The sequence below is a fragment of the Setaria italica genome, chromosome I, assembly GCF_000263155.2.
Source record: "Setaria italica strain Yugu1 chromosome I, Setaria_italica_v2.0, whole genome shotgun sequence".
In the NCBI taxonomy this organism is placed as follows: Eukaryota; Viridiplantae; Streptophyta; class Magnoliopsida; order Poales; family Poaceae; genus Setaria; species Setaria italica.
The window spans coordinates 31,957,291-31,970,021 of record NC_028450.1 but is presented as its reverse complement, the minus strand read 5'-3'; the positions used below and the strand labels follow the sequence as shown (position 1 = coordinate 31,970,021).

At 50.3% G+C, this 12,731-nt stretch overlaps 3 protein-coding genes across 3 annotated transcripts; 1 reads left to right on the top strand and 2 right to left on the bottom strand.

Annotated features, from left to right (window-relative positions):
• Positions 1-1,616: 1,616 nt before the first annotated feature.
• On the bottom strand, positions 1,617-2,505 carry LOC101754632 (defensin-like protein). Its single transcript, XM_004953119.3, has 2 exons — positions 2,244-2,505; positions 1,617-2,094 (listed from the first exon to the last, which is right to left on the bottom strand). The coding sequence occupies exons 1-2, from the start codon at positions 2,293-2,295 to the stop codon at positions 1,850-1,852; spliced, it is 297 nt and encodes a 98-aa protein (XP_004953176.1). The 5' UTR covers positions 2,296-2,505; the 3' UTR covers positions 1,617-1,849.
• A 109-nt stretch (positions 2,506-2,614) lies between these two features.
• Positions 2,615-3,420, bottom strand: LOC101754239 (defensin Tm-AMP-D1.2). The gene is made up of 2 exons (XM_004953118.4): positions 3,232-3,420; positions 2,615-3,121 (listed from the first exon to the last, which is right to left on the bottom strand). Exons 1-2 carry the CDS (start codon positions 3,293-3,295, stop codon positions 2,943-2,945), a joined length of 243 nt encoding a protein of 80 aa, XP_004953175.1. The 5' UTR covers positions 3,296-3,420; the 3' UTR covers positions 2,615-2,942.
• A 4,920-nt stretch (positions 3,421-8,340) lies between these two features.
• On the top strand, positions 8,341-12,301 carry LOC101753845 (phytosulfokine receptor 1). Its single transcript, XM_004953117.3, has one exon. It carries the CDS (start codon positions 8,793-8,795, stop codon positions 11,946-11,948), a length of 3,156 nt encoding a protein of 1,051 aa, XP_004953174.1. The 5' UTR covers positions 8,341-8,792; the 3' UTR covers positions 11,949-12,301.
• Positions 12,302-12,731: the final 430 nt, after the last annotated feature.

Sequence of the window (12,731 nt, the reverse complement as noted above, 5' to 3'; positions counted from 1 at the left end):
TCCGGCCGCACGAATGAGCAACAACGTGAACGTCCCGCAGGCCGCAGCGGCGGTGGCGCCCGGGCCTGGGGGGGATTGAGGCGTGTGCGCGAGGTGCGATTGGAATCTGGGCCGAGGTGTCTTCTGCGCGCGGGGTCGTCGGGAATGGAAGTTGGGTCACTCGGGGCTGCTTCGTGACTCCGTCCGAGAACTAAAAACTTGCGTCCCAAATCGTAGTCACATCGTGCAGAGGCCTGGAGATCTCCACCCGTTGTGAAGGCTGAACTGCGGCGACAGCAACGATGGGCGCGCGTGGAGGCGCTTATATTGCAGCCTGGCAATTTTTGGGTGGGTCAGGCAAATTGTCTCACCACTCGATATGGCTCCGGGGTTGCTAGCTCAGCCAGTGGCGGTTTGGGGATGGCCGGATTTGGCCTGAGTAGGGCCGTCCATCCTCAACAATTCGTCAGGAGTCTCAAGCTCATGGGCTGCAGGTTGCTTGAGCCGCCATGTGATGCATAATGCTCTAGCTGCTTTGCGGGTGGCTGTCCGGGGATGGCTGGATTTGGCCCAAGCGGGGTTATTCATCCTCGATGATTCACTGATAAGAAGTTGGGGAGTCTCAAGCTCATGGGTTTTAGGCTGCTCGAGCAGCCATGTGGTGCATGATGCCATGGCAACGGTTTTGGCGGCCAGTTTAGTGGAGGTCGGGGCGAAAGCCTAGTCGACGACACTTGCTGGTGTCATTCCCTCCTTGGCAGGGGCGGATCTAGGGGAAAAAATAGGAGGAACTGAACATACTGCCAACAAAAGTTCATCATTTCTAAGTCGTATTACTGTTCACTCACAATCCACAGCGAGGGGTAGGTTTGGGCCGGTTTGACAGAGCATTCACTAGCAACGCCTTCAGTTTTTGTTAACAGCACGCGCATGCTTGGGAGTCTGGACCATGGGTGGACCATGAGTTACAGAGCTTCATTTGTTTTGGGCTGTGTAATTGGAAGGCCATAGGCCACGGCCCAACTCATTGCTAAGTTCTTTTACTTGGTGTTTTTCACCCTGACCCAATAATGCATAGGCTATCTTTTACCTATGTCTAAGCTAAGTAAAATCTGCAACTTCTCGAGTTCTCATCCATGGTGCCTCAATTTTGGAGGGGGCTCCATGATGTCGCAGGCAGCAGGGGGCTCGAGCCCCCTTAGCCCCCCAGATCTGCCACTGCTTCTTGGTGGCGGTTTGGACCTCCCCCTATTTAGGCCGACGATAACAATACTATTGATATCATGGTCCTTCCTGAACGCATTGTCGTGGAGATACATGTGTTTCGGCATTCCCAACCTATACTTGTGGCTGCGTCGAGGTGTTCGATGATTCTATTAGATGCTAAAGATGGTGTTTTTGTTACATTCCTACGTCGTTTTGGATATTACCTTCGCCAGAACATATTGGCTGCGACTCATTATCGTGGTGTAAGGATACTAGGGAGATCATCCATTTGGCAAGCAGAGTATTGAAGACTTTGGACATTTTTCCCAAGTATGGATAAATAAGCAATAATAGATATTATAGATATTGTTTGTGATTATTTCCTTTTATTCGTGTGCTTGTTTTCTTTTATTTATTTTTGATCAGCTGAATACTCCTTAAACACTTGGTCGGACTTATTTCCATTTTCTAAAAAGATACAGCAGCGAAAACGACATTAAAAACAGTTACAAATACCAATTTGAAAACAATGATAGTTTCGAACACCAAAACCTACGAAGTTCAATAGCCAACCCTCGGCAATTGACAGGATCGCGACATGTTTGGAACGAGATGAGCATGTCACGTGTGAAATCAAACAAATGAAATGGACGACCCCGATAAACTAGCAGGGCTTCTTGCAGAAGCACTTGCGCAGGGCGTTCTCGAACTTGCACTCTCCGCCGTGGAAGCTCTCCTCCATGCACACCGCGGCGCAGGTGTCGCTGCTGAAGCAAAAGCCCTTGAACTGGTGGCTCTGCGACAGGCAGTGGTTCTCCTCCTCCTCCTCCTCCTCCTCCTCCTTCATCAGGGACTTCGGCGTCTTCTTGGCATGCTTCGATAGCTTCTTGGCTTCGATCGTGCCAATCTCTGCACCGTATATACAAGCACCATTGATCACATTTCATCTGTATCCCATCGCAATGCGCTGGTTGGTTACCCTCTAATCTGCTTGGTGCAGGGTGCTGTTAGATGGCTAATGAGCAACTAACGCCTGACACCATAGCGAAGCTAATCACCTGCCACGAGGAGGAGAAGGAAGAAGAGGACCACGCCACGAGGCAGTGCCATCTATCGCTAGCCTGGAGCGAATGAACCAAGCAATCGGCCTTGAATCTTGATGGATGAGGTAGGTGTGAAGGAATGCGAATGGACACACTGGAGAAACAGAACAGGAGTATATAGAGCTGCCTTCGAGCTTAGATTAGTCGAGTGCTTAATTTGGGAAGCGAAAAACATGACCTAGTACTATATATGTTTAACAGCTGCTAAGCTGGGCGTGTTCTCTCGAATTGGAGGAGGGTTCTAGCGTTAACGCCGGAACTGCATGTCTTGTCTGCCTCACGATGTACTCGTACAATGTTTGTCTAATCGTGCACTGGCGAGAAACTTGACGGAATTTTTTTTTAAAAAAGATGATGCACTAAACTAATTTTTGCACGAAACTGCATTACATCAAATTTTTTTGTGGAAAAAAATAAAGGAGGACCTTACATCATCTTGCTGCCTACCTACGGATGCAGAACACCAGTGAGATGTTCCGCACGCGCAGCACCAGCACCGAGTTTATTCTAAGAAAACAGAGCAAAGCGAGAGCAAACAGCTCGCTACAGCATAGCCGCGAGAACCGACGAACAAAAGGAGAGTACACGGACAACGGCAGGAGTAGGACTAATGCTCGGCTTGCAGCGCGTGCCGGGCCGGCTTCCGGCCGGCGACTAGCAGATCCTCTTGCAGAAGCACTTGCGCGTGCCGGCCGTCGTCTGGCACTCGCCGTCGGGGAATCTCTCGACGCGGCACACGTTGGCGCAGTTGCTGCTGCTCAGGCACAGGCCCTTGAAGTGGTGGCTCTGCGACAGGCAGTGCCTCGCCTCCGCCACCGTCGCCGGACCCATCTCTGCGCCATGCGAATTAAAGCAACAAATTAAAGAGCGAGAGTTATTTGATTAATTTGCACGGCCACGTATCTAGCAATGGACGAGCACGGCAACAGCTAGAATCAGGCACCTGAGGCGATGAGGAGGAGCAGGAAGACGAGGACCGGCGCGGCCATGCGGCGAGAGAGTGCCATCTCTGCTCGGTGGCGAGGTTGGGCAGAAGCTGAAGAACAGGACCTAAACTGAGCTTACCACGGTCACCGGTTTTTGTTATTAGGTGGATGGGCGCAGGAGGCAAGGGGTGGGATGGATTGGGAGCAGGGGAAGCTCTTATATAGAGCGTCGGCACCGAGCTAAACACCAGTTGATGTTAAACGTGCGAGCTGATTAGCACAACCTAGAACCGGATTAAATTCAAACTAAGCTGGTGATCAAAGGATGTGCAGGAACAGGGCACGGGCACAATAGTACCATTCGATGTGCTACAGTGTAGCCATGTGGCCATTCACGGGCCGAATTCACCCGCTGGACTCTAGCTGACTGTAGCTACCAGGACACACACTATCCGATGACCGATGCACGCTGCCGCTCAGAACTGGGACCCGGATTCAGGCCGGATTCCAAGCTGGTGGCCAATGGCGCCTCGGGTCCAGGAGACGAGAGGCTATGATCGCAGCTTGCTGCTGCCATGCTTCAGTCCTGCCTAGGCGACTACACGTCGGCGGCATGGCTCTTCCTGCAGCCTGTTGGCGCTTTGTGGGTCGTGCATGCGTGAGTCACGGTGGGGAGCCGGGGGCGGGGGCGCGGGGCCCGATCCCTGATCTGATCGATCGGCCAGCGGATGCGCGCGCGTGAATCTGATGGATGGCAGGATGCCCATGGCGAAGGGTTGGGCCACAGGGACAGCAGATCGCACCCGAAAAAGGAACCAAATGGAGGAGGGGAGGGTTCGTCGGTGAGAAAGTTGAAGTTTGAAACCGTGTACCCAATTCACTCCATGCATTCTTGAGTGCTTGCTTTACCGCGAGGCGGGTATGTTGAAAAGTCCAAGCTATCGTTCGGGTCAGTTTGGTTGCCTCACGAGCTTTGCTAGCCGCGCCTTGCCCAGCAAAGCTTGCCTTGCCAAGGGAGGAGAGCTGAACTGCTGAACCGGCTCGCTGCAGCAAGCTACCCCAAATCTTGCTATCACAGGCCCAGCAAGCATGCCCCAGCCTTGCAAAGGAGGATCCAAACTGAGCCGAAATGAAAGTGGGCCGTGCTGCGCATGCCACAACTGGGAGCCTAATGCCCAGTTGATGTTTGACGGGCTTTAGGCTTTAGGCCTAAAATGGATCCGTTTTGCCGCTTTCTGGATTACTAGTAGTACTGGGCCGGATCGTTTCATTAAAAAAAAATATGGGACGGATCTAAATGGTGCTGCCAAAGGGCCCCCCCAGTGAGCTAGGCTCATTTGCCGTCCATTTTTCCATCTTTTGGGGTGTTTATTTTTTAAAAAAGCACATTGCTCTATTTTTCTCTCAAAAAAGAGGGAAAAAACAGAAAAAAAAAACAGAAAGAAGGGAAGTCGCATGTCTGGCGGACGCAATATTCCTGCGGTCTGCGTCACCGCGCCTCGCCGGGGGGAGCTCCAACCAAAAGCACATCACTCACTTGGCACTCGAAGCCCATGGTTTTTGCCCGTGTCGTCAGTCGACAAACCAACGTGCCACACGCATGGCAATGGCACTACGAACGCCAAACGTCGAGCGCATTCGGCCTGTGTCAGTGTCATCGTCCTTGTTGAAAAAACAATTAAAGCGCCTCTCTGCAGACGAGATGCAGATGATACGAAAGCGATACTATTTGACCATTGGAAACCGACCAACCGATAGCAGCTGGACTTGTAGCACGAGTACTAGTAGTAGTTAATATTGGCAGACATGGATGTCACCGTGCCCCACTCGCACTAGACCCGCCCTGCATTGAACCTTTTCTGTTGCCCTCGGCCACTCGTCGCGCCGCTCGTTCTTTACACACATCTCGTTCACGAGTTACATCACGCAATTAGTCGTGGCTACTGGTTAATTAGTGGCACCGGCTTCTTTACCGGTTACGGGCACTGACGAAATAATGCGCGCGGCACTAGTAGTGTAATTCATTGACAGCGCAGATAATAAAGAGAGCCCGGAGGCCGGAGGTTGCTTTTGTTTCCTTTTTTTTCTCTTTTGGCGGTAGATCGTGTACAAGTTGCCATGTTGGACTGCGCTTTAGCTCTTTTAAGTAGGCCGCTACCCTCTTATTCAGACAAGTATCTAGAAGGCTAGGCCAGGCTACGAGTGGGAGTACTTGCAGTTGATTAACACTTGACTAATTTAACTACTGCATTCTTTGCGAATAATTTTAGAACATAGGGCAAGTATCCTGTTACACATCAACATTCTTAACATCAACATTCTTATAGTTCGTCTCATGCAATATCACATACCTAGGATTTTTGCTGATGTGGAGGAGAGAGGACGAGGAGAGAAAAAAGATCGTCGTTTCGTGAAACAACTACCTCATAAGTTAGATTTTAGGACTATCAGAGGACGACTACACCATTGTACGAGTTGTAGTTGCATGCAACTCATATATATTGTATTGTATACACAAATTAAGGGAATAAATCCATTGTACATGTTGTTTGTTAAGTCGTATCAAGATTACGTGTCAATGTATGAGACCGCTTATTAGACAACACGAGTGTACTTGCTCTTACCGGTACTCGTGACTGTTCAGCGTCCCTTAACTGTTCCCGTTCCTCAGTTCACGTGTGCAGCACCACTGACTCGTTCCATGTTCATTTCAAGGTACTGCACTTTACAGGCAAACATACATGCCATTGTAGTTTCATTGCAGTATTGCACAAATGCATGCATCCAGCGGTCCAGCCAGTCGTGCCCAAGCGTGCATCTGATCCAGGTCCAAGGAAACGAGGAGTCACGCAACGGCAACTCGGATAGGCCACAACCCCAAAGCGATCTCTATGCTACTACGCTACACCTACACCCCCTGGCACGCACGAAGCACCACGCTTTCTACGCGGCCTTGGATGGGCTCCTTTGACGCCCCCCATCCTTTGTTTGTGGTTAGGTAGTGACAGCGAAATAAAGCCGGCCTCCCGCGGCCCACCGGCGCGCGCGGCCACGGCCACATATCTCTCCCTCCCTGCTGAACCGGCCGGCGGGGCCGCGCGCTCGGGCAGCCATGCGGCCATGCGCTACCGGTGCGTCGCCTCCTCCGATAACGCCACGCCGCCGGTCAAGCAGCAAACCCCAGTGGAGTGGAGTGGAGTGACCGAGCCAAAGCGCCCAGGCCTTTTTTCAGCCCCGATCCGGCGGCGAGTGCGCGCGCGCGCGCGCGGCCGGCGCTGCGTCACGCCACGTAGAGCGCACGCACGAGTGGGTGGGTAGGTGGACGGGTGCCCGGGTGGCGTTCGTCTCGTGCCCCGCAGGCCGCGGGTGCAGGCGCGCGGTGATGCCAGGTGCGGAGGTGCCGGGTCGGGATGGAGGCATGGAGCCGAGCCGTGGGCGGAACGGACCGAGTTCCAGTGCAGCCGCTATAGGGTGCGCGCACTGCTGGGCTGGGTAGAAGAAGAAAAATAGCAATATCTCCGTCGCAGGGGATTGGCTACCGATCGGATCACCGGGCCGTGCGATCGTGCTGCTCGCTAGTGCGCTGTGCAGCGCGTCATTAGGCGCGGGAATCCGGTTCTGCAGCTGGGATTAGCGGAGCGGTGATCGTGTAATGATTGTTAACTGATCGTGCGGATATGTTCGTCCTCGCCTCGCTCCTTGAGGTGCTTTGGCAAAAAGAGGCGCGCAAGAGAGATACGCACTGGAGCGAAAACCAGCAAGGTCAGATGGCCGATCAGGTCCTCGATCGCAAAGGGATGCTTAGTCATCAGTTCAAAAAGCAAATGGTAAACAAATACTCTCTCTCTCCCCCATCCATCCCTGTGCAAAGTAATCGCCATATATTTAAGAACAAAGGCACTGTATGTGTTGTAGGTCAATTAATCTAGTTCGTATTCTATCCTGGGCAAAGTTCAACCAAAAAAGTCTTTGAGAAAATTTTACGGGCTGATGTGCTGATGGTTTAATTAACGAAGACGAAGGCCGGGTCTCGATCTTGGGCGGCGGAGACGACGGCGATGGGATTCCTGTACGAGCGATCATGGCGTGGATCATTGCTCAACGCCGGCGGTCCAACAGAGCGGCCGGTTGACGACGCGATCTTGCACGTACCACGTCCTTCGTCGGAGAACTCCAAAGTCCAAACGCTGTCCGTGCGAAAAGCTGCCCCCAACAATCCCATGCGCGGCTCCGGCCACTCGTGGGGACGGGAAAAGGGGTAAAAAGGAAGGCGATGAAAAGTTGCCTGCGCATGTGGCGTTGCGCTTACGGTAGGTAACTGGCAACAGCAACGTCTGAGTGGCCGTGGACGGGACGCGCACTGGACCCGGGCGGTGAAAAATCGCGGAGCAACTGGTCAGTTATCGGCTCCCTTTACTTGGCCTGCGTCCCTGTCAAATGCGTGCGAACTTCGCTCGAGTTACTGAGGCCGGGCGAGAGCCAAGAGAGACGTGGTCGACCACGGAGAAATTCCCTTGTATGTTGAGCTTGGCAGCTTGCGTTGCTTGGCGCACGCTCGCGTGCATGTTCAATTCACGCAGCGTCCGAAAGTAGTGGTGCTTGCGCATCTGCCACGACAAATCTGTAAAGTTACTTTAGTTTTTAGGTTCAAGGCTAGCACATTCGTGCCGTTCTATGTCGTCCTTTTGGCTGAATGCACCACTCAGGTGCCTACCTCAACAATTTCCATCAAGCATAAGAAAAGTAGAATTTCCATCAGTATTCGGATGAAGTAACAAAGATAATTAAAAAAAGCAGATCCGCGATAACCTAAATATCGTTTTTCTCGAAAAGGATTAAAGGAAAACAAGAACACAAATAGTAGCAAAAAGAAAACTTATTGCCGACATCGGATGCGATTTGACAATCCACTCCCCGTGCCGCCGTGACATTCAAGAGAGAAAATTCAATAGAATCACATGTGTTAACCTGCCTTTAAATCCCCCCACCGGCCTGTCGATAGATCGGTGTGCCTGTGTGACGTGTATCTATCAAAATCGCGTCCATGAATATCCATTAATATCTATTTGGTATGCAGGTTCTATCCTGGGATAGTGGCCTGCTTTCGTGATGGTTATAATAATCGCGTCCATCACAGAGTGCCGCAGCCAAATGGGAGAGAAAGGGAGGCCGAAAACGACGGTTAGGCCAATTTTGAACAGAGGTCAAAAGATTTCCGACCGTGGATTCTTGCAGCAAGTTGAAAAAGACAATCAATTCGCCGAAGAAAACTCGGGCCACCCACGGCTGAGTGAGTGCCTGCACAATCACAAGTCAAAACCGACGCACGCCAAGCCACGCCGTCCCCCCTGACCTCCTCTCCGCAACACTACTGTCCCGTCGTCTCCCTCCCACCTCACTCCCCTCCCTCCCTCCATTGTTGTTGCTTCGGGTGCAAGCGCGCAGGCCTCAGGCGAGGCCAGCTTTACGCACCGTATGGCCTTGGAGGTGTCGTAAAGGTCCTGAAAACGCCGAGCAAGAAGCCTTCTTCCCTGCCCAGCGTCATCGTTGCTTGTACTGCCTCCTTGCTTCCATTTCCATGGAGCATTTCTCGATGCAACGTGCTACCACATGGCCACGTCGCTTCGTCCTCTGCTCCTCTCTCCTGGTCCTGCTGCTCTTCCCGTCTCCAGCCAACTCCCAGAACTCCTGTGACCTGGGTGATCTTAAAGCCCTAGAGAGTTTCTCCAAAGGTCTCGATGGAGGAGGCGTCGGCGGCTGGGCGTTCCCAAACGCGACCTCCGATGCAGCCAGCTGCTGTGCATGGGCCGGTGTCACGTGCGACGGCAGCGGGAGGGTCGTCGGGTTGGACCTTCATGGCCGGAGGCTGAGGGGCGAGCTGTCGCTGTCGCTCGCGCAGCTGGACCAGCTCCAGTCGCTCAACCTCTCCTACAACAGCTTCCGTGGCGCCGTCCCGGCTCCCCTGTTCCAGCTCCAGAGGCTGCAGAAACTCGACCTCAGCTACAACGACCTGAGCGGCAGACTCCCAGAGAACATGTCTCTCCCACTGATCGAGCTCTTCAACATATCCTACAACAACTTCATCGGCTCGCACCCCACGCTGCGTGGTTCAGAGCAGCTCGCGGTGTTCGACGCAGGGTACAACTCCTTTGCCGGGCAGATTGATCCAGGCATCTGTGAGTCATCTGGTGCAATCAGGGTGCTGCGATTCTCGTCCAACCTCTTCACTGGGGACCTCCCAGCAGGCTTCGGGAATTGCACAAAGCTCGAGGAGCTGTATGTCGAGATCAACAACATCTCTGGGAGGTTGCCCGATGACCTATTCAGGCTGCCATCTCTCAAGAGCCTGTCTCTTCAGGAGAATCAACTCTCTGGTAGGATGAGCCCAAGGTTCGATAATCTGTCCAGCCTTGCAAAGCTGGACATATCTTTCAATTCATTCTCTGGGCACCTTCCAAATGTTTTTGGTAGCCTCCGCAAGTTGGAGTTCTTCTCTGCACAGTCCAACACTTTCAGGGGCCCATTGCCTTTCTCGCTGTGCCATTCACCGTCACTAAAGATGTTGTACCTGAGGAACAATTCGCTGAATGGAGAGATCAGCCTCAATTGCTCAGCGATGACACAACTTAGCTCACTCGACCTTGGCACAAATAAGTTCATTGGCACAATTGATAGTTTGACAGATTGCCATAATCTGAGAAGCCTAAACCTTGCCACAAACAACCTCAGTGGTGAAATCCCTGCTGGTTTCAGGAAGCTTCAGTTGCTAACCTACCTCTCACTTTCGAACAATAGCTTCACAAATGTGCCTTCAGCATTATCTGTCCTTCAGGAATGTCGAAGCCTAACAAGCCTCGTGCTCACAAAGAACTTCCATGATGGGAAGGCCTTGCCAATGATTGGGATACATGGCTTTCACAGCATCCAAGTGTTTGTCATCGCTAATAGCCATCTCTCAGGATCAGTGCCACCATGGCTAGCTAATTTCACACAGTTGAAGGTGGTGGATCTGTCATGGAATCAATTGACCGGTAATATTCCTGCATGGATTGGTGATCTTGAATCTCTGTTCTATTTGGATCTATCCAACAATTCACTTACTGGAGGAATTCCGGAAAGCTTGTCAAGCATGAAGGGCCTTGTAACAAGAAACATCTCACAGCAATCCACAGAGACCGATTATTTTCCTTTCTTCATTAAAAGGAACAAGACAGGCAAAGGGTTGCAGTACAATCAGGTTAGCAGCTTCCCACCCTCTCTAGTTCTCAGCCATAACAAGCTCACAGGTCCCATATTGCCGGGCTTTGGAGGCCTAAAGAACTTACATGTACTGGACCTTAGCAACAACCATATTTCTGGTGTCATTCCTGTTGACCTATCAGATATGTCAAGCTTGGAATCCTTGGATTTATCACATAATAATCTAACTGGAGGCATCCCATCTTCATTAACAAAGCTGAATTTTCTATCAAGCTTCAGTGTGGCGTATAACAATCTCAATGGTACCATTCCATCAGGAGGCCAATTCTCAACATTCAGTAGCTCTGCTTATGAAGGTAACCCCAAACTCTGTGGCATTCGCCTAGGCTTACCCAAATGTAATTCAACTCCTGCTGCTACAATGATTGCAACAAATAAGAGAAAGAACAAGGGCATCATATTTGGAATAGCTATTGGTATTGCAATTGGAGCAGCGTTTATTTTGTCTATTGCTGTTGTATTTGTGCTGAAGAGTAGGTTCAGAAGGCAGGATCATACAGTAAAGGCTGTCACGGATACTAATCGAGCACTCGAGTTGGCACCAGCCTCACTTGTACTTCTGTTCCAGAACAAGGATGATAAGGCATTGACCATCAGTGACATCTTGAAATCGACAAACAACTTTGATCAGGCTAACATCATCGGTTGTGGAGGCTTTGGTCTAGTGTACAAGGCAACATTACCAGATGGGGCAACAATCGCCATCAAACGACTATCAGGTGATTTTGGTCAGATGGAACGGGAGTTCAAAGCAGAGGTGGAGACGTTATCAAAAGCTCAGCATCCCAATCTTGTGCTTCTGCAAGGTTACTGCAGGATTGGCAGTGATAGACTCCTGATCTACTCTTTCATGGAGAATGGCAGCCTAGACCATTGGCTTCATGAAAATCCTAATGGTCCCTCTAGATTAATTTGGCCAATAAGGCTTCAGATAGCAAAAGGAGCAGCAAGAGGTTTGGCATACCTGCATTTGTCATGCCAACCTCATATTCTCCATCGTGATATCAAGTCAAGTAACATCCTTCTAGATGAGAATTTTGAAGCCCATTTGGCTGATTTTGGGCTTGCTCGGCTTATTTGTCCCTATGCTACACATGTGACAACTGACCTAGTTGGCACACTGGGTTACATCCCCCCTGAGTATGGCCAGTCTTCTGTAGCCACTTTCAAGGGTGATGTTTATAGTTTTGGCATTGTCCTTCTAGAGTTATTAACTGGAAAGAGGCCAGTAGATATGTGCAAGCCGAAGGGAGCTCGGGAGTTGGTCTCATGGGTTACACATATGAAAAAGGAAAACCGTGAAACTGATGTCTTGGACCGTGCAATGTATGATAAGAAGTTTGAGAAGGAAATGATGCAGATGATTGACGTTGCTTGTCTGTGCGTAAGTGATTCACCTAAACTGAGGCCATTAACACATCAGTTAGTGCTATGGCTTGACAACATTGGTGTGAGCAGTGATGCACCAAAGTGAGGCAAGTTCAATAACAGCAAGCATTGGCGAAATCCTTGCGTTTAATTGATCCTCTCTAGTTAGGATGAATGTTCTTCTCTAGTGAGAGATGTAAGATAATGCATGATGATTGTATATTCAATAATGCATGCTTCACGGGAGTCTAACTTGCTAATTCAATAACAGAACAAAAAAAACTGTTATTTTGTATGCAGTAGATGCAACTTTCAGGTGGTTTATGGAAGTTTTGCTTCTTTTTTCAGCTCTGGTCTGAATATCTTGTATATAGTTACAGGGATTTTTTCTAGATAAAGGCATAACTACATGCTTGAGTTTGTCTAACAAGTTTGTGCAAATATTGCAGTCCATTACTATGTTGCCATGCGTTTCTTGCACCAGTTCATTGTTATGTGTTGCTCTACAACTAAGCACAATGCTATGCATTTCACATTAGCTTAGTAAGTACAATAAAAAACAAAATGGCCGATCAACATGGAAGGAATAACAGTCAACTATTCATCCTATACATGTCACCATATGGGAAAGAAGTCATCTGGCTACTCGTACCTTCATCTTACCCACCGCAAGCTGTGACTCCTCTCCCTGGCACTTCTGTTAACAATGAGAATATGAGATAGCCGTTCAAAACTGGTGGCGGCTGTCCTTATCTCCTTGCAGCGGTGAAGGATTTCTCAGTCTGTCTCAAAACACAAAAGGAAGAGAAGTCACGACAATCAGCTCACCCAGATAAAAAAGAAGTTGCTCTTCATGGTTGTATCCGCTAGCTTTAAAGCTGAAAATTGT

What these genes read in the sequence shown, in the direction of transcription:
- LOC101754239 (XM_004953118.4), bottom strand. Translation starts at nt 3,295, where the DNA reads ATGGCACTCTCTCGCCGCATGGCCGCGCCGGTCCTCGTCTTCCTGCTC. An exon ending in GCTCCTCCTCATCGCCTCAG is followed by an intron (nt 3,122 to 3,231) that starts GTGCCTGATTCT and finishes CGCATGGCGCAG; the next exon opens with AGATGGGTCCGGCGACGGTG.
- LOC101754632 (XM_004953119.3), bottom strand. Translation starts at nt 2,295, where the DNA reads ATGGCACTGCCTCGTGGCGTGGTCCTCTTCTTCCTTCTCCTCCTCGTG. An exon ending in CCTTCTCCTCCTCGTGGCAG is followed by an intron (nt 2,095 to 2,243) that starts GTGATTAGCTTC and finishes TATACGGTGCAG; the next exon opens with AGATTGGCACGATCGAAGCC.
- LOC101753845 (XM_004953117.3), top strand. Translation starts at nt 8,793, where the DNA reads ATGGAGCATTTCTCGATGCAACGTGCTACCACATGGCCACGTCGCTTC.